Below are 19,167 nucleotides of genomic sequence, written 5' to 3' on the forward strand. Positions count from 1 at the left end.
TTCAGATGAGAAAAACATCTATTCCAAAGGAGCACAAGTAGTTAAGTGTAGAGCTCCTCACCAAACACAGCCCACAGATCAGGGCCTAAACTCTTTTCAAAGTGTGGAGAACCAGGCAGACCCTCTGGGGTCCAGGCCCTGCTCTGGCAAGTGGCTCTCGGGAGACTCAGACAAACAGACCCAGAGCTGATGACTGCCACCGGGGAGGTAGTCAACCCCTGAGAGGTGCAGAGGGGGCTGCCATCTCAGGGCTCCTGATGCTGGTAAGGACTCTTCAGGCCTGTCAGCTCGAGAAGGGGTGTCTAATCCACCAAAGAGTACTGAGGCTGGCCTACATGGGGACATTTACACACGGGGGTGCCGCAGGAATTCTGGCTTTTGGGATCCACCAAAGGGTCCCCAGATGCGGTCTGCCGCCATCTTTTCCATCCCATTCTGTGCCCCTTTCCCTTATTCTCCCTCTTCCCTAGTTTCCTCCTCCCTCAGTCCTTGCCCTGCCCACTTCTCAGTGGCTCTCTTATCTCTCCCTTTTCTTCCATCTGTTTTTCCTCTCCGTCTCGGTCTCTCTCCTCCCTCTTCTCTCTCATCCACTCTTACCCACCTGGGCCAGAAGCAGAGCCCTTTTCCACCCTGTTAAGGGTCGGAGGGCATACTTTAGTCCCATCCACGACCTCCTCAGAGTTAATATACCCTTTGGCTTGGCCCCCTTGCAGTGAGACATCTGTTTCCTTGGGAATGTAGGATTTTCTGGCTGATTAACTGGTTACAGAGGAAGCTCTGGGTCAGAGAAACCAAGTTTCCATGAATTCAGCCTAGAACAGGGCTGAGGGGCCTTGTAGGAGCCAGCGTATCCCATGGCCTCACCCAGATGCTGGAGACATGCTTATTTATTATGCAGAGGCTCAGAGAAAGGGGGTAGGGGAGTTGGGAGGCAGGGCTGGGTGGACGTGAGAGGAGCTGTGTCCAGGCCTAGAGCTCTGGGTAGCCACAGGGACAGCATCACCGCTTGGAGGCCTGTTTTTTCCAAGGGACCACCTTCTTACTGCCCCTCCTGACTTTGCTGAGAACAGGCAAATCCACTTCAGGCGATTTCATTCTAAAAATCAAAATAGAGAGAAGCAAATGCTGAGAAATGGATGGAGAGAACTGGTGTAAACAGCGCTCAGAGCCCTGCCCTGGCCTGAGCAGAAGTGGGCCTGGCCCTCTGCCTTGCACAGCTGAAGCCCTTTGCGTGTTGCTCCAACCTGGAGGTCCCAGCGGTACCTGTGACCTTTCTAGGGGCTCACAAGTTTGCTTTTCTATTTTCATAAAAATGTGTGATTTTTACACTCTTACAGAATATGTAATTCGCTTCAGTCAATGTGGCCAAGTTAGTAGACTTCTGACAGGTCTAGAAAGTTTCCTGTAGGGAGACAACAGGCAGTGTCTACCCTTCTCAGATTGATGGTCTGGGTTGTAGGGTTTCACAGCAGAGACTACACAAGACCTCAATCTCTACCACCCAGGCCACTGCCTGCAGCTCCAGGGAGCAGGCTTGGTGCCCAGCTGGACATGGTGGTGATGAAATGGGCCAGATCAGGGATGGCTGGAGATGACCCACGCCCAGGGTAGGGGGGAGGGGGAAGTGACTTGCCCAAAGCCACTTAGCCCCACAGGAACTCTGTGGACTGTGGCAGAGCCAGGGGTCCTGCTGTGAGCCATGCCCCTTCTGTTGACCACAGGAGGGCCCCTCGGCCCCAGGGCTGGGGTGGCCACCTACTTCTTCTCGGCTTCAGGAGGGGACTCCTCCACCTTGTCCCCCATGGCCAACGAGGAGAAGCTTTGTTGGATATCTTCCGATATTGCTTTCTTGGCTGAGTCAGGGTCTTCTGGGACTGGGGTGGCGGTTGGAATGCTGTAAGGGAGGCAGGGGAGGGAGGGCAAGGCTCAGCAGCGGCACAGCCAGAGGGAGTCCCGAGTTTGCAGCACTGCTTGGTGCTACCATTTAACATTCCAGCTCCAACAGAAAAAGGGTGTGGGGCTTTTCTTCCCCAGGGTGAGTAATGGAAGAGTCTGACCCCTGGGGACCCAGAGACCCCTGGAGCTTGGTTTTTCTGGCCTCGGTGGAATCACCTTAACTCTATGTCAGCAACACCTGTGCACCCAGCACAGACCATCAGAGAGGCAGGAGGGCTCCATAAAGTGAGCAAAGGAGAGAGCACAGGAGGCCAGGGAAGTAAGCCATCATGCACAGCCTTATGGGCTGCTTGTGTCCCCTCCCCAAACTCACAGATTGGTGGAGTCCTAAACCCCAGTACCCCAGACTGTGACCTTATTTGGAAATAGGGTCACTGCAGATGTCATGAGTCAAGAGGAAGTTATACCAGAGTAGGGTGGACCTCTAATTCAACATACCTGGTGTCCTTATAATAAAAGGGGGGGGTGCCTGGGTGGTTCAGTGGGTTAAAGCCTCTGCCTTCGGCTAGGATCATGATCTCAGGGTCCTGGGATCAAGACCCACATCGGGCTCTCTGCTCAGCAGAGAGCCTGCTTCCCCCCCCCCCCTCTCTACCTGCCTGTCTGCCTACCTGTGATCTCTCTCTCTCTCTCTCTGTCAAATAAATAAATAAATAAATAAACAAAATCTTTTAAAAAATGGGGACAATGTGGACACAGACACACAGACAGGAAAATATCACGTGAAGCCTGGAGTAATAATGCTGCCATAAAGTCAAGGAACTACCCAGAGACCGGCCTGGAGCCAGGCCTTCCCTAGCACCCTAGCACTTCCCTGCCTGCACCTCTGTCTGTGGCCTCCAGAACCATGACACAATACATTTCAGTTTAAGCTACTCAGTGTGTGGACCACTGTTACAGGAGTCTTAGGAAACTAATCAATAGGAGACAGGACAGGCCCTTTTATTCATTGTTTCTTCCTATCTATTGAGCCCCTTCTATGCCACTTGCTTGAGGGCAGCGCATTTCAGGGACAAAAGACAAGCAGGGGAGGGGAGAGGAGGGCATCCTCCATTGTTTAGAAAACCCTAGAAAGATAAAAAATGGAGGTATGGGCTGAGCAGTCTCCCCTGTTCCTGGTCCTGGGTGGACAGAGGTGTTAGGGAAGTAGATCCTGGGAGTGAGTCTCTTGGGACTTCCTGAGCACCATGGTGGTGCTAAGGGTTTTTCCTCCTGTCCCCAACCCCATGTCCACCACCCTGGATGGGCCACAGCTCAGCATTTCCTAGGAACTCAAAGCACAGGTAAATGGAGAAATGGGAGTCCAGCCAAGTGGGACACTGGTAAAGGAATCCTAGGTAAGAGCTACCGATAGCAGGTTACACAATGAGACAGTCAGGGTGACCAGGATGCGGGCAGCATCAGCAGTGTCCCCAGGTGAGGCCCTCCACCAGGCCTGGGGCTGTGTTGGCAAATGAAACATGCTGGCAGCTTGGGAGACGGTCTCCTCTGCCTGGCCCTGGGCGGATGGAGAATGGGACCTGGTGCTACCAGAGTGGGGAGGGTGGGCTCTGGAGACCAAATCAGCCCCTTTCCTTCCCCCTCCCTCAGCTGCAAGCACGCACAGAGCATCTTCCCTAACCCTCCACTTTTAAGTTGTGATTGAAAGTACATAATATAAAATAGACCCATTTGCCAATGCCCAGCTCAGCGGTGTTAAGTACACTTGCATGGCTGTGCAGCCATCACCGCTATCTACCCCCAGACTTTTTCATCTTCCCAAACTGAAACTCTGTCTGCAGTAAACACCAACTCCCCATTGTCCAACCCCCCTCCCCCCCAAACCCCCCCCCCCCCCTCCCCCCCCCCCCCCCCCCAGCCCCTGACAGCCACCACCCTCCTTTCTTCTCTGTGCATTTGACTCTCTAGGGACTTCAGGTAAGTGTTTGTCTTCTTGTGACGGGCTCATTTCACTGAGCATAATGTCCTTGAGTCGCATCCGTGTTGTGACCTATGCTAGAATTTCCTTCCTTTTTAAGGCTGGGCTATAGTCCACTGTATGCACAGGCCACATTTTCTTTATCCGTTCATCCACTGATGGACGCTTGCGTTGCTTCCTCTTCCTGGATGTTATGAATAGTGCTGCTATGAACACAGGTATACAAATACCTCTTCGAAACCCCACTTTCAATTCTGTTAGTATCTACCCACAACTGAAATTGTTGGATCATCATTCTCTGTTTGACTTTTTGAGGACGTGCCATACTATTCTCCACAGCTGCTGTTCTATGTCACAGTCCTGCCTACGGCACATGTGCATTCCAGTGTCTCCACAGCCTTACCAGAACGTGCTGGTTTTGCTTATTTGATGGTAGCCATCCTAATGGGTACGAAGTGGTATTTCACTGTAGTTGTGACTTGCATTCTTCTAAGGATCAGTCCCCTTCACTCATTTTCTCATTGATTTCCGCATCTTTGGATCGGCCAAGGTGAAGCATGTAGAGATCGTGTTCACTTCCAAATCCCCAGTGCTGAGCACAAGCCCGGGCAGGCACTCAGAGTGGCAGGACTTTTACATTAAAAGTGGGGGCTGCTTCCAGGGAGAGGGGCCTCCCATCACTGGAGGCACATATGGGGCGGCTGGATGACCAGGGTAGCTGGTTATCAGTGGACACTCTGTCAAGCAATCCTTCTTCAGTCTGAACTGACCTCTGCCTCCCAGGGATAAAAATCAGCTCTAGGTCATCATTCAATGAAAACGCCCAAGAGGGTTCTGTATGCCATGCCCTGGGGCTGAGCAAAGGACACAAAAAAAGGGAGGTAGGCCTTTGAGGCTGTCCCCGGCTTAACAGGTGCAGAAGGCCCTGCAGCCCCTTCCCCACCCACCGCCTGCTCCCCAGGGCAGAGCTGGCTTGTCAGGCCCTCATGAATCTCCCCTCAGCTATCCTTGGCCTGGCCTGCCCCTCCCCTTCTGCTCTGCCACAACCCATCTACTCCCAGCAGGGAGCCATCTCACTCTCTGCTGGGGCTTTCAGGCCTCAGTGGGGAGACTTGCCTCCCTGGGCAGCCAAGCTCCTTCGCTGGCCACAGACAGACCTAGCTCTTCTTCCTGCTCATAGCCCTTGCTCCTCCATGGTGGGCTCACAGACCCCGAATCCAGACTGAGGGCTGTCTCTGTGGCTGGCCCCCCTGAGTGCCCAGTGAGCAGCCCAGGCCTTCTGGATCTGTCCTCCAGCTCTGCCCACCTCACTGCATTTACTCTGTAGACCTGTCTCCTCTCCCTCTCACGTCCCTGCCTTGAATCCTTGCACTAGAGCTATACACAACCAAGCACACTGAAAGTCTACTCTGGCAAGGAAGAAATTATTCCCACCCAGGGACAGTGAGGGCACCCTCCCACCAGAGCTCTGGATGTGAGGGTGCCTGCCAGCTCCCTCTTGTAACAGAGGACCCAGAAATGAAAACAGTAGCACTCCAGAAACTGCATCTCCTTTGTGCTACACCGCAAACTCTGACTTCTAAGATGCTTTTTCAACAAAGTGGTCTATTACGCTGGCACTTTCCACATCCACTGACCATATACCTCTCAAAACAAAAAGTGAACATTTGCTCGACTTCCTTCCAAACCACCGTTGGCGGCTGAGCTTACTGCAAACCTCCATTCTGTCATCCTTCCCCATCTAGGGGCCAACTAATCGGTTAGCCTTCCAGGAACACATCCAAGTTACATATTTTGGGGAAGAGTGGACAGGCCGAACACAGAGGTTTGCCCTTCTGCCTGATCACCACTTGCTGGGTGTAGCAGAACAAGCCGAACAAGCAGCTGCCTGAGCCACATTGATCTACCTTGTTCGTAAGGATCTCACCAAAGTCTCACAAGCCATCTCACCCAGTGTCTTCCTTAAAGTTAGATACTCTAGGCTGACAGCATCTCACTACTATTCCAGTTACCCTTCTGGAAGAGGAATTGGACAAGTGGCTGGCTATAGAACACGTCCAGAAATTCTTTGACATCTCTCCCATCGAGAGGCGTGTGGGCTGGCCCTAGGGACCCACAGGCAGTGCAAGAGGATGCTACTGACTTAGGAGGAAACACAGCTCCCACCTGGCTGCATCTCAGGACACTCGCTTTGGAACCCAGCTGCCATATCTGAGGAAGCCCAGGCCACACGGAAAAGCCAGATATAAGTGTTCTGGCTGCAAGTGCAGGGACGGCCACGCGTGGGAATGAGCAAGTCTTTGAGATGACTCCGGCCACCGTCACCTTCTGACATGACCACATGAGAGAACCCAAGCAAAAACTACCTAGCTGAGCCCCTCAGCCCCCAGACCCTCAGAGACAATAATAGGAAATGGCTGTGTGGTTTTACACCACTGAGCTTGAGGTGGTTCCTTTCACAGATGTAGATAAAAGAACTGTTGTTATGGCAACATTTTCTTGTTGAATTCCATTCCCTTTTTTCTCTAAGTGCCTTTAAACTGCCAACCTAATAGGCCATTCTAGAATTAAGAGGAGTCCTACTGGTTTATAGTCTCAGGAATCCTCCCCTTTCCACTTGCAAAAACCTGGACTGTGCACACATGAGTGTGTCTGTGTGTGTCTGTGTGTCTGTGTGTGTGTGTATATGTGTGGGTTTTTGTCTGCATCTGTGTGTGCATCTGTGTATCTCCGTGTGTCCATGTGTGTGTAGTTTGTTAATTCTCTCGCCACCCTTCCTAAAAACTTACTGAAATCTTCAATTTGTGAGCATGAAGTCCTTTCCGAACCCTTGCATATAACAAATTAGGAGCCTAGAATTCATTAAGTAACGGTGACAGCAGTCACAACTGTAATTTGTAACGTGTCAACAGGTGGTAGTGATGTGCCAGGATCTCACACATACCTGACTCATCCAATCCTCAGGACCCAGTGCAGTGAAAACTATGCTAATTCGTGCTCTATAGACAAAGCAGCTGAGGCAGGGAGGGTAAGTGGTTCTTGTAAGGACACTGGCAGCCAAATAAAGAGCTATATCTGCTTGTCACTAGTTTGGGCCTCTCTCACTCCCCATCTACCACACGCCCAAACACCCCATTAGTCAAATGTCTCTGAATATGCCTTTGCTTGCTGTCTTCGGCACCTTCCAGTGGCTTCCACTCATCCTCAGTTTGGGCCTTCTGGATGGCATCCTCCTACCCCCTCTGTTTTTGGTGTAGTTCTTTCTTGAACCTGGGCAGACCCAGAGCCTCCATTTCTCTTTTTCCTTGGGACTGTCAGTAAGATACCCCAAGCCGTCCTCCAGTCTCAGGTGGTGGGGGCTCAGTGACTTTGCTCTCTGCACCTGGCAGCATCTGCCTTTCTTGATGTCTCTGGGCTCCTGGGGATCCTGCCTTCTCTAGTAAGTGGTCCAGGATGTGACAGCTACAGTTCCTCCTAGAGGAACTTCTTTAGGGTCTGGCAGACGTTCTGGCATGGCTCGAACTCAGTGAGCTGGGGAAAAACTGACTCCAGGGCTCCTAGAAAGCTGAGGGGCCCCGGTGGGAGTGGGGTAGGGTTGCTGTCTGGATTTTGCGTGCTAGGGGTGCAGGCACAGGGAGCCCCTGTGTTCAGGCAGGTAATGCTTTGTATATGTGTTTGCTCCTCACTTTATGTTTTTTTAAGCTTTTATTTATTTATTTCACAGAGAGAGAGAGAGACAGAGAGACAGAGAAAGCAGAAGCACAAGCAGGGGGACTTGGAGAGGGAGAAGCAGGCTTCCCGCTGATCAGGGAGCCCCACATGGGACCTAATCCCAGGACCCTGGCATCACAACCTGAGCCAAAGGCAGTCAGTTAATGACTGAGCCACCCAGGTGCCCTCACCTTATAGTTTATATGACACTTTGGCAAACACACTTTCATAAGAGGTGGGAATTATCATCCTCGTTCTAAAGGTGAGGACAGTGAGGATTAGGAAGGCAAATGGTCCCCCGGCCTATAAAGACCAGAGTTGGGGCTCCTGACTTTTCTTGGGACCCCTGACCCAGTAAGGTTTTCACTGTACAACCCAGGCATTTCAGAATCCACTCCTAACATAGCCTCCAGCAATGTCATAAACTGTGGGCTCCTTCCCTGGACAAGGCTGCCTGCTTCTTGAGCTAAGAGACCAACCCTTGTTCATCTCACCCAAGCTGTGCCTGGGAGGCACTCAATAGATGGGTGTCACCTGGTTGAAAAGCCTACACTCAGTGGCCAAGAGGCAGTCTCAAGCCAGCACCACCCCACTTCCCTTCCCAAGGGCCTGAGCTCACTTCATGAGGGACCCTTATCTACGAGGCCCTGATGTAAACAGAGAAGCAGAACAGGGATTACACACAAGAAGATGGGGTAGGTCATGATGGGGAAAAAGGTGGAGGTATCACTAGGACGCCTACTCAAACGTGTCTTCATGATTCCGTGCACTGGGCAAACCATCCCATGTTCCCCTTTCTCCAGAGGGACCTTCTCTTCAACTTGTGTTTCAGAGAAACCAACAGCATGACCTCACTCCCCCTTGCTAACCTGAGAAGTCTTCTGCTTGTTGCCAGCTTCTGTCCTCACCAGTGTCCCTCCCATAATGAGGCCCACCCCGTGCCTGTCCTGCATCCCAAGTTTTTCCCATTTTACCTAAACTTGTAGTTGTCTGGCAGGAAGTAGCCCATCTTGCAGTCCTGTCGAGCCTGGAAGATCTGTTTCAGCAGATTCTGCCTACTGAAGCCATAACCGTTCAAAACACAGCCACCAAAAAGGAGCTTCCCCCCGGCGAACATCTGTGGATACACAGGAAGCACATGGTGGGAGGGGCCCTCAGCACACCAGCACTGAATCTCAGGCCCGTGCCCGGGGCCCTCAGAGCTTATGCATGAAGCCAGGCCTTTCCCTGGTGGTTTTGGTGGTGGGGGAAAGGGTGTTGCCTTCCTCAAGCTGCCCAGTCAGGTGTGGCTGAGCCTGTTCCCCACCCAGGCCTCTCAAGCCAGAGGGCAGCCCCACCATTCCAACCTTTGCCCTTGCCAGCCCACCTGCTCAGATGCCCCTTCACACACAAGTGTTTCTTCCTGCTCAGAGGGTCCCACCGCACCCACCTACAGCTGGCTGGCCCACTTTTCCCTGTGCACTGATCAGCTGGTACCATGGGATGGGAGCCTCTGGAGGGCAGGGATCTTGTCCTACTGCTCTCTGTACCCCCACTTTCTAATGTCAGGCTCCAGCAAATAGACATCTGTCTAAAGATTTCTGTGCAAGGATATCCATTAGCATGTTATTTGTTATGTAACCATACCCAGAAAAAACCTAAATGTCCAACAAAAGGCTCACAGGCAGAGAAATCAAATGACAGATTCTCATGTAATGGTTAAAATCACAATTACAAAAGCAGAACCCCAAAGTCAGAAAAAAGACTGAAAAAGCCAAAGGCACACCACGGGTATGGCCTAGATGTTCTGATTGTGCTGGATCTAGCAGGAGTCCAGTACATACATGGTGCATATATTATGTATATGTATATGTATATGTATTGTTAGGACCTATTTAGAAACTGTCCCTACTCCCCTTCCCCCCAGGGGATTTACTTGGAGACAAGTCCCAGAAACCAGCTTCAGGTAACAAAGCCCAGATACAAAGGTGGGTTAGGCCAGGTGGAGACATCTGATCAGTGGGGGGATGCGTACTGTCTCCCTGGTTACCAAGGAGTATGGGCCCCGCCCTTTGGGAGCCTTTTGGGCGCCAATCCCAATCAAGGTGTAATAGGCTGGTTCAAATGTCTACTAGGGTAAATTGTAACTCAATTGGTCACCTAGCATCACTGTGGAGTTTCCTGTGTGTGTTACAATCTCATTGGCCACCTGTGCGTGGCCAGGCCTGACTGCATGGCCTTTGCCCTTAAAAGCTAGTCTGTGAAACAGAGAAGGGTCGCCCTCTCTTGTAAGAAGTGCAGCCCTGAACATTCGGTTAGATTCTTGATGCTTGGTGCGAAATAAAGCTTTGCTTGACCTTTGCTTTGTATCAGTCTCGCTCCTTTAATCTCGGACCCATTATTGGGGCATAACATGTATATGTATGTATATATATATATATGTACATATATATATATATATATATATATATATATATATTTTTTACAATCCCCTGTTTTTGGTAAAAAGTTACTTAAAAACAGATGAAGAAGGGAGCACTTGGGCACTTGGGTGGCTCAGTCAGTTAAATGTCCGACTCCTGACTTTGGTTCAGGTCATAATCTCAGGGTCCTGGTATCAAGCCCTGCATGAAGCTCCATGCTCAGTGGAGAGTCTGCTTGAGGATTCTTTCTCTCTTCCTCCCTCTGCCCCTCCCCCTCATAAGTAAATAAATAAATCTCTAAAACAAAACAAAACAAACCAGATGAAGAGAATTTGGTTCTTTAGGTTGGGTATGGCCTGCTCCCTTGAGTCTTCCAGGATGAGGGATGCATGGGGTCAGGTGGGAACAGGAGACTGGACTCCCACCCTGACTCTGTGTGTTGGGTGACTCTCAGTCAGGCCTTCAGCTCTCTGGGCCTCAGATCTCACAGATGCTCTCTCCTTTCCCCTCCCATTTCTGATTCCACAAGGGTAGGGACTGCAGGAGACTACGTTGGCAAGCGGTTGGCGCTGTATCCCTGGTGGGCCCCAGCTCACCAGAATCATCCCCGGCAACACAGCATACTTCTTCACCAGCAGGGGTGGGTCCTTCTGCAGGGAGCTGTCCAGGTCATACCGCAGCAGGCGGTAGGGGTCATGCCGACACTGCCAAGACAGAAGTAAGCGCTCATCCATCCTACGCCAAGAGGATGCACTGATTTCTGCATTCTCAGGCTAGCCAGCTTCCTGTGAAGTCCCAGATCCCCATTCAACACCACCTCCCAACTCCTGTTCAATGGGCTGTTCAACTCCTGCACACACACCTCCCGTGACCATTGCCATGACCATTGAGGCATCTGGGTCTATCTAGGGCCTTTTGCTGGTGAAGGGTGTCATGGAGATGACTGCCCCTCACCACATGACAGCCACTAGCTCCACCCTCTAGGGTCTGCAGAACTTGACTGTTCCCTCTGCCTGGAAGAAGCCCTACTAGAGATTTGAAGGCATACCATATTCATGGGTGTCCCCATTTTCAGGATTCCTCCACTCTCTACCCACTGCTGGCTGCCTCTCTGGACAGTTCCCTGTCATTAGATCCAGTGCTGGGACCTGAGTCAAACCTACATCACAAGGTGGGGCCTCGTCAATCCAGAGTAATGCTGGTCTCTTCCCCCTCCTCCTTTCTGGAGTTCTTAGTCAGAAAGAGTGCCCACTTCAATGTGGTGACACACCACATTGACACACCCTTTAAAATGGCTAATGTACAATGTTCCCTGGTTTTATCTGCCTTTTATTCCAGGTACCTCCAGCTGTCCTGCCTAATGTTTCAATTTAAAATGTGAAATCCAGAACTGTATCTGGCATTCTAGCTTTCAGAGCAAGATAATGTTAGGGAACATTTCAGCCTTAATCACATACACTGGAATGGTGAAACCAGAGTCGCTACGAAACCCAACACCTCTCTCCAGATCCATCCTCCACATCCCTTAAATGTGGGCTGCCCACTCCTCCCTCAGATTCAAGGTCAGGACCCGTCCCCATTCACGCTACTCATGCTGGGCTGGACTGCTGTGCATTCTATGCTTACAGATAACTAATGCCCTTGAGGTAGATTAAAGGCACCTCTAAGTTCCCACGTAGGCAGGGATCCTATATCTATATAGCAATGAGCATAGGGCAGGACTCAATAAGTGTTCACTAAGTCTGTGTAAGTTGGGGCCGACTCTAGAAAACAGATACAGCTTGGATGTACAAGACCAGCTTGGAGTCTAATCAGAAGGGTTCCAATGCCAAGCAGGAAGAAGGGGCAGACGGTGGACCAGAGAGGACATAGGGCCAGAGGACTTGAAGGAAGTTAGCAGGTAGACATGAAGCTGACATGCTCACACAGCATCCTCTGCTCGAGTTAGGGTGGGGATTGTGTTACCCCTGAACTCTGCTAACCCTGCTAGGGATGGCTACTGAGGGAGAATGATGATGAGACTCAGGAATGACCCTGTAGCCAGGATAGGACTGGGAGTGTTCTATGTGCCCCTGACAGATCCTTGAGACGTCAACCACAATGAACAGGGACCCCCTGACCACCTTTGCACAGGCTGCTGCCTCTGACAGGAACACTCACCCACCTGCCCAAACCCTCTCATCCTGGGAGACTCCCTGGCTTTCTGAAGGTGGCAGGTCCTGCTCCCAGCTCCTGAGCCCCTGGAGCTGGCCTTTCATGGTCCTGCTCAGGGCTGCTATAGCTGTTGCTTCACCATGCTGGAAGGCCCCTCTGGGGGTCTGGCACGAGGCCAGCACACAGTAGGAACTTGGCCATAGTCTGTGAACATTCTTGTTTCTTGAGTATCCATTGGTGAGTCCATCTCTGCCCCAAGCATGCATCCCAATACATAACCACAAGCTAGGGGGGGAGTGCTCTGGATGAAAATGGCAGTAAAGTTCTTAGTCAGAAAGAGTGCCCACTTCAATGTGGTGACATTCGTCTTAGGACAAGAGGATGAGTCAGAGAGAGAGAAGAGAGGCAAAACATGGCAGACAGCATGTCGAAGAGTATATGCAAAGGCCCCAAAAAGAAAAGGAAGTGAGAGGGGGCCCATGTGCTGAGGTTGAAGGACAGTCTCTCTGCCAGATGTTCAGTCCTAGCATCCCTGTGGGTGTCTCCCCCTTGGGGTTCCTGATGCTTGGACCTTGGGACCTCCTCAGCTGGGCCCAGGACCCACCTGGATGCAGGGTGAGGCACGGCCCTGCTGCCGGTGACTATAGAGTGTGTCAAGCAGCCACTGGAGCTGTGCGGTGCTGGTGGGGTTCTGGCTTGAGACTATCCCGAAAACCAGGACCTGGCCAGGGTCACGGGGTGCAGACAGGAAGCGCTCTAGCTCCACGTCGGTGACCAGCGGTGCCTTCACCATGCACCTGCAGCCAGCCCGAATGTCTTCCTTGCGAATGAGCTTCCGCAGCACCAGTGGGCAGTCGGAGGGTGAGGCTGCCCACCTGGTGGGGCTGCGCATCTCTCCAGCCTTTCCTCTGCAATGAGGGACAATGGGCCAGTGCTCAGTAGGCCAGGGCTCAGGCCTTGGATGGGGCCCCCTAAACTCTGTGTGCCTCAGTTTCCACAGGTATAAAACTGGTAACTCCTTCATCCACTCAACAAAAAATCTGGAGTCATCCTGAACCCCTTTCTCTCTCTGACACCTCACATTCCCATCCAATCTACCAGTAAGCCTGTCTGCTCTATGTTCATGAATGATCTAGAATCCACCCACGTTCCTTCTCCCCTACTCCTACTGACATGGCCCAAGCCACCATCATTTCTTGCTTGGATGCCTGCAAGGGCTCCTAATGGCACTCTGCTTTCTTCCCTGGCCCCCCTTCAATCTATTCTGCACACACCAGATGGCTCCTGTTAGAACCCAAGTCATATCATGTCTCTAATCTCTTTGAAACCCCCCAGTGGCCTTCCATCTTTCACAGAATAAAAGCTTATCTTCCCATGCTGTACATGTTCTGGTCTCCTTCCTTAGTCTCTTGCCCTCTCCAATATTCTCACCTTTGCTTATTGTGCTCAGTTGCTCCAACCTCTGCTTATCCCCCAGCCTTGGGGCTTTGCTCTTGCTGTTCCTTCTGCCTGCCTGGCTTTCCCCCTGGGCAGCCACCACACAACTCACTTTCTTTCCCACCTCCTTTAGATCTTCGTGCAAATGTCAACTTGTCAGAGAGGCTTTCCCTGACTGTCCTATTTGGAATTGCACCTCTCAACCCTTGATACTCTTTCCCTCTCCCTGGCTATTTTTTCTCCTTAGCATTGCTCACTAGAGCACATATCATACATTTTATTTATTTTGATTATTGTACTTCTTCATTCCAACAGAACATAAATTTCATGAGTTCATGAGTTTGGAGTGTTTTGCTCAGTGAAATAATAGTTCTTGGCAGATAGTAGATTCAATAGAGTCAATAGAAATTCAATAAATATGTAAACAAATACTAATTAGGTACCTATTATGTGCCAGGCATTGCATTGGATTGTCTCAGCGTTATTGTATTTAGGTAGGAATGAATACCATTCAAATACAAAGTGCTGCTATGATTTTATTCTTATCATTACCACTGTCTTACACTGTGGTTAGCATTGTAAGCACCTACAGCCCCTGGCATAGACATTGTCTTGGCTAAATTTGTAATAACCCTATGTGATAGTCTGGACAGAAACAACTATCACTGTCTACAGATTGGAAAACAGAAGATTCCCACTGGGTGAATGGGTTATCCAAGTTCATACAATGATTAAATGACAAGGGCTAGGATTAAAAACCAGGTCAACCTAAAACAAGATCAATGCCAGTAATTTAACTATTCATATTTTCACAGAAGCTGCCTGATTAACTAATAAATACTTGCTAAACTTAAGAATATCTCTTTTTTAAGAATATGAATATCTTGGAGAAAAAAGGTTGGATCTGCTAATCACAACTCACACTAAGATAAATCCAAAATGGATCAAGAATTTAAATGTGAGAAAATTAAGCCATGAACATTCTAATAGAAAATAGGGCTGAATCATCTTATAGTTTTAGAGTAGGGAAACCCTTTGATAATTAGGATTCCTAAGTCCAAAGGCTATGAAAGAAAAATACTGATAAATTTAACTACACAGAAGAAAAATGAAAAAAACCTGAGTGGCAAGACCATCACAAAGACAAATGACCAATGACAAACTGGGAAGTATGTATATGAAACTTCTATCACAGACAAGTGGTTAGTTTCCCTACTAAGTAAAATACTGTAAATGAGTTAGAAAAAGTTAATAACCTAGCAAAATATGAACAAGTGAATACACAATTCACAGAAAATTATATAAAAATGATTTTTTAAAAGATTCGCCCATTTATTTGAGAGCAAGAGAGTGCAATCAGGGGCAGGGGCAGAGGGAGAGGGAGAGAATCCTCAAGCAGATTCCCTGCTGAGCACAGAGCCTTACATGGGGCCTGATCCCATGACCCTGAGATGATGACTCAAGCTGAAATCAAGAGTTAGATGCCTAACCAACTGAGCCAACCAGGTGCCCCAAAAATGATTTTTAAAATTATACTAATATAAGAGTGGCATAGCAAAATATAAGAGTAGCATAGAGAACCCCAAATCTATGTCCCTTCACTAAAGCAACAATTAAGCTGGCAAAAACTGTCAGAATCAACTTTATCAGAACTCTGGAAATGAATTTAAAAGCTTACCACAGTCAAGGAATGCTTAATGAATAAAGAAACTGCTATATTTTGGTAAGAGAGTACTGTGGTGTTTTAACTTACTCACTTCCTATCCCCTGTTCCCCACCTTGGTGGCATCTAACTGAACATGGGTGGCAGCCCATGTTCCTAGTGTGGTTTGCTGATACCAGAGAGGGTAATATGGATTTTGCTCTCAAGGAACTGTGATTATGTGGTTTGGCATGCCTGGAGATTCCCTAAAGGACTGGCTAAGGGGCTTGCCTTTGTTTCGCTCACCTTGGAACTTTCTCCTGGACAGCATCTGTTAAAATCATTTAAAAGGAAGTATGGGAGATACAGTCTCCTGGTTTAAGGGATAACAGACAGGCACATGGCACACAAATGAAAAAACCTGGGAAGATGATGCTGGGGGAAAAATACACAGAGGGGTGGGTATAAAGACTTTGAAAGTTTCCACATATACTAGGGAATCTAAAGGGGCACATACATGTCCAGGGTTGGAACCATGTTTAGAGAAACCTGAGAATACTCTAGTCTTTCATAGCTGGATGACATTTGGTCTCTGCCAATGTGGGACATGAAGGACAAAGCAGAGACGTAAACAGCCTGACTGAAAGCACTGAAGGGGTGTACCTTAACACAGTTAATCTGCAAAGACTAGGAGAGTGTTTTTAATTTAATTTAATTTATTAATTTATTTATTATTTGGCTCCAGGTATTTAAGAAGTCTGTCAAATTTCACTAGCTGACCACTAAGCTAAACAGAGACTTTATGACCACACATGACAAAGAATGTAGTCTTTATACAAGTAGTCTAGAAAAGTCACTAAACAACTACAAACTATGAGCAACAAAAATAAACCCTGTAAAGAGAGAATAATTTGATTTCTAGAATTACCACATTATGATATTAAAAATGATGTTAAAAATGAAGCACTAAAAGAAACAAGAAAAAAGGAATGAAGAAAAACTATCCCTGAGGAATTCTAGCCATTGTACTTACTAGATAAAGATCTATAAATCAACTGTCCTAATTATGCCCAAAGTACTAAGGAAACTAAGAATGAATAACTAAAGGAAACCAGGAAGACAATGTCCTACCAAACAGGGAATATCAACGAAGAAATAAAAAGTATAAAATAAGCTAACTAGAAATTTTTTGGAGTTGAAAAGTACAATAAATGAAATGAAAAATTCAACCGCAGATCTGAATAGTCAGGAAAAAGAATCAGCAGACTTGAAAACAAGCCAGTTAAGATTATCCAGTCTGAGGAACAGAAAGAAAAAAGAACAAAGAAAAATAAGGAGAGCTTCAGCTACATGTGGGACACCATCAAGAATGCCAAGATACACTCAATGGGAGTTCCAGAAGGACAAGAAAGAAAGGAGCAGAAAGAATATTTGAAGAAATAATTGCCAAATACTCTCCAAAATATGTCTTTCTAAGAAGCTCAACAATATCTAAGTAAGATAAATTCAGAGATCCACAGAAAAACACATTATAATACAATTGTTGAAAGTCAAAGACAAAAAGAGAATCTTGAAAGCAACAAACATGGTTCATCCCCTACAAGGGATTCTTAATAAAATTAACAGTCAGTTTCTCATAAAAAATCATGGGGCTGGAAGGCACCAGAATGACATATGTAAAGTGCTAAAAGAAAAAAAAAAAGACCTCTCCAACAACGAATTCTGTATTAAGCGAATTTATCATTCAAAAATAAGAGAGAAGTCAAGACATTCCAAGATAAATAAAAGCTGAGGGATTTTGTCACTAGTAGACCTGCTGCAAAAGAAATGCTAAAGTGCCTTTAGATTGAAATCGAAGAATACTAGACAGTAACTTGAAACTATATGAGGAAATAAAAAACATTAAAAAGCTAACTATATAAGTAAATATAAATCAGCATAATTATATTTACAACTACTCTGTTCTTTTCCTATATGATTTAAAAGACAAACACATAAAACAATAATTATAAATCTATGTTAGTTGGGCACATGATGCATAAAGATGTAGTTTTTTACAAAAACAACAGGGTGGGGTGGTGAGTTTGTATAGGAGTAGAGATTTTGTAGACTTTTGAAGCTAAATTTATATTAATTCAAGATAGATTGTTATTGTAATCCCCAGACCAACTACTAAGAAAATAATTAAAAACTATACAGAAAAGGAAATAAGAAGGGAACAAAAACTGTATGTGGGGCACCTGGGTGGCTCAGTTGGTTAAGTGTCTGGCTCCTGATTTTTGGCTCAGGGTTATGAAATTGGGCCCCATGTGGGCTCCATGCTCAGCAAGGAGTCTGCTTGAAATTCTCTCTCTCCCTCTCTCTCTCTGCCCCCCTCCCACTCATACACACAGACATACACACACACACTCTCTCTCTCAGATAAAACAAATAAATAAAATCTTTTTAAGAAAACTATATGTATTACCTAGGGCTCTCTAGAAACAGAACCAACAGGATATATATGGATATATATCAGAGAAGATTTTTATTATAGGAGTTGGTTCATGTGATTACAGAAGCCAAAAATTACCACAATCTGTTGTTTACAAGTGGCAGAGCCAGAGAATCCAGTAGTATAATTTAATCTGAGTCCAACAACCTGGGAACCAAGGGAGCCAATGGTATAATTCCTAGTCCAAGGCCAAAGGCTTAAGAACTGGGAGGCTGCTGTGTAAGTCCTAACATCCAAAGACCCAAGAACCAGGAGCTCTGATGTCTGAGGGCAGGAAGAAATGGACTTTCCAGCTCAAGAATAGAGATAAAGGATTCACTTTTCTTTTGCTTTTTTTGTTTTATTCAGGTCCTCAGTGGATTGGATGATGCCCATCCCCATTGGTAAAGATGAATCTCTTTACTCTGTCTACTGAATCAAATGCCAATGTCTTCCAGAAGCACATTCACAATCACTTCTTGGCCTTTTGGCTAAGATCAAGTGCAGAAGCACATTCACAGACATGCCCAACAATACCGTTTCCCCCTTATCCTAATCAAGTTGGAACAAAATTAAGCATCACACCATACACCAACATATGTAAAAAGAAGAAACAAAAATAAAAGTCAACAATGGAGGAATTGAGGAACAAAAAAATATATAAGATTTATGGAGAACCAATAATAAAATGGAAGATGTAAGTCCTTAATAGTAATTACTTGTAAATGTAAATGGATTGAAATCTTCAACAAAAGTCAGAGATTGGCAGAATGGAAAAGAAAAACAACAACCCATGATCTAACTATATGCTCTCCACAGAAGACCCAAAGATATAACTAGGTTGCAAGTAAAAAAGATGGAAACAAATTCCAAGAAAACAGTAACCAAAAATGAACAGGGATGTTTAAACTAACACCAGACAAAAGTATACTTTGAGTAAAATATTATTTCAGGAGACAAATAAAGCACTATATATTAAGAACAGGGTCACTCTCATTAAAAATACAACAATTATGAATATGTATACAATATGATAATACAGCCTCGAAATATATGAAGCACAAACTGACAGAATTGAAAGGAGAAACAGAAAATCCTACTCTAATTCTAGTTGGATATTTTAACAGCCTATTTTTTTGTTATTTTTTTAAATTATTATTATTTTATAAACATATAATGTATTTTTAGCCCCAGGGATACAGGTCTGTGAATCTCCAGGTTTACACACTTCACAGCACTCACCATTGCACATACACTCCCCAATGTCCATAACCCCACCACACCCTCTCTCCCCCACTACCCCCCAGCAACCCTCATTTAGTTTTGTGAGATTAGGAGTTTCTTACAGTTTGTCTCCCTCCCAATCCCATCTTGTTTCATTTATTCTTTTCCTACCCCCCAAACCCCCCATGTTGCATCTCCACTTCCTCATATCAGGGAGATCATATGACAGTTGTCTTTCTCCGATTGACTT

General features: G+C 47.1%; 1 protein-coding gene across 1 annotated transcript in view; it reads right to left on the minus strand.

Moving 5' to 3' along the window:
- Window positions 1-1,755: 1,755 nt before the first annotated feature.
- Window positions 1,756-19,167, minus strand: part of C2H3orf20 (chromosome 2 C3orf20 homolog) — a 74,770-nt gene continuing 57,358 nt past the window's right edge. Inside the window, exons 11-14 of the mRNA XM_059388297.1 lie at window positions 12,746-13,049; window positions 10,584-10,691; window positions 8,560-8,702; window positions 1,756-1,894 (exon numbers count right to left, since the gene is read on the minus strand). Coding sequence (XP_059244280.1) covers window positions 1,756-1,894; window positions 8,560-8,702; window positions 10,584-10,691; window positions 12,746-13,049 — 694 coding nt within the window. The remainder of the gene's footprint in view (window positions 1,895-8,559; window positions 8,703-10,583; window positions 10,692-12,745; window positions 13,050-19,167) is intronic.

This window comes from Mustela nigripes, chromosome 2, assembly GCF_022355385.1.
Source record: "Mustela nigripes isolate SB6536 chromosome 2, MUSNIG.SB6536, whole genome shotgun sequence".
In the NCBI taxonomy this organism is placed as follows: Eukaryota; Metazoa; Chordata; class Mammalia; order Carnivora; family Mustelidae; genus Mustela; species Mustela nigripes.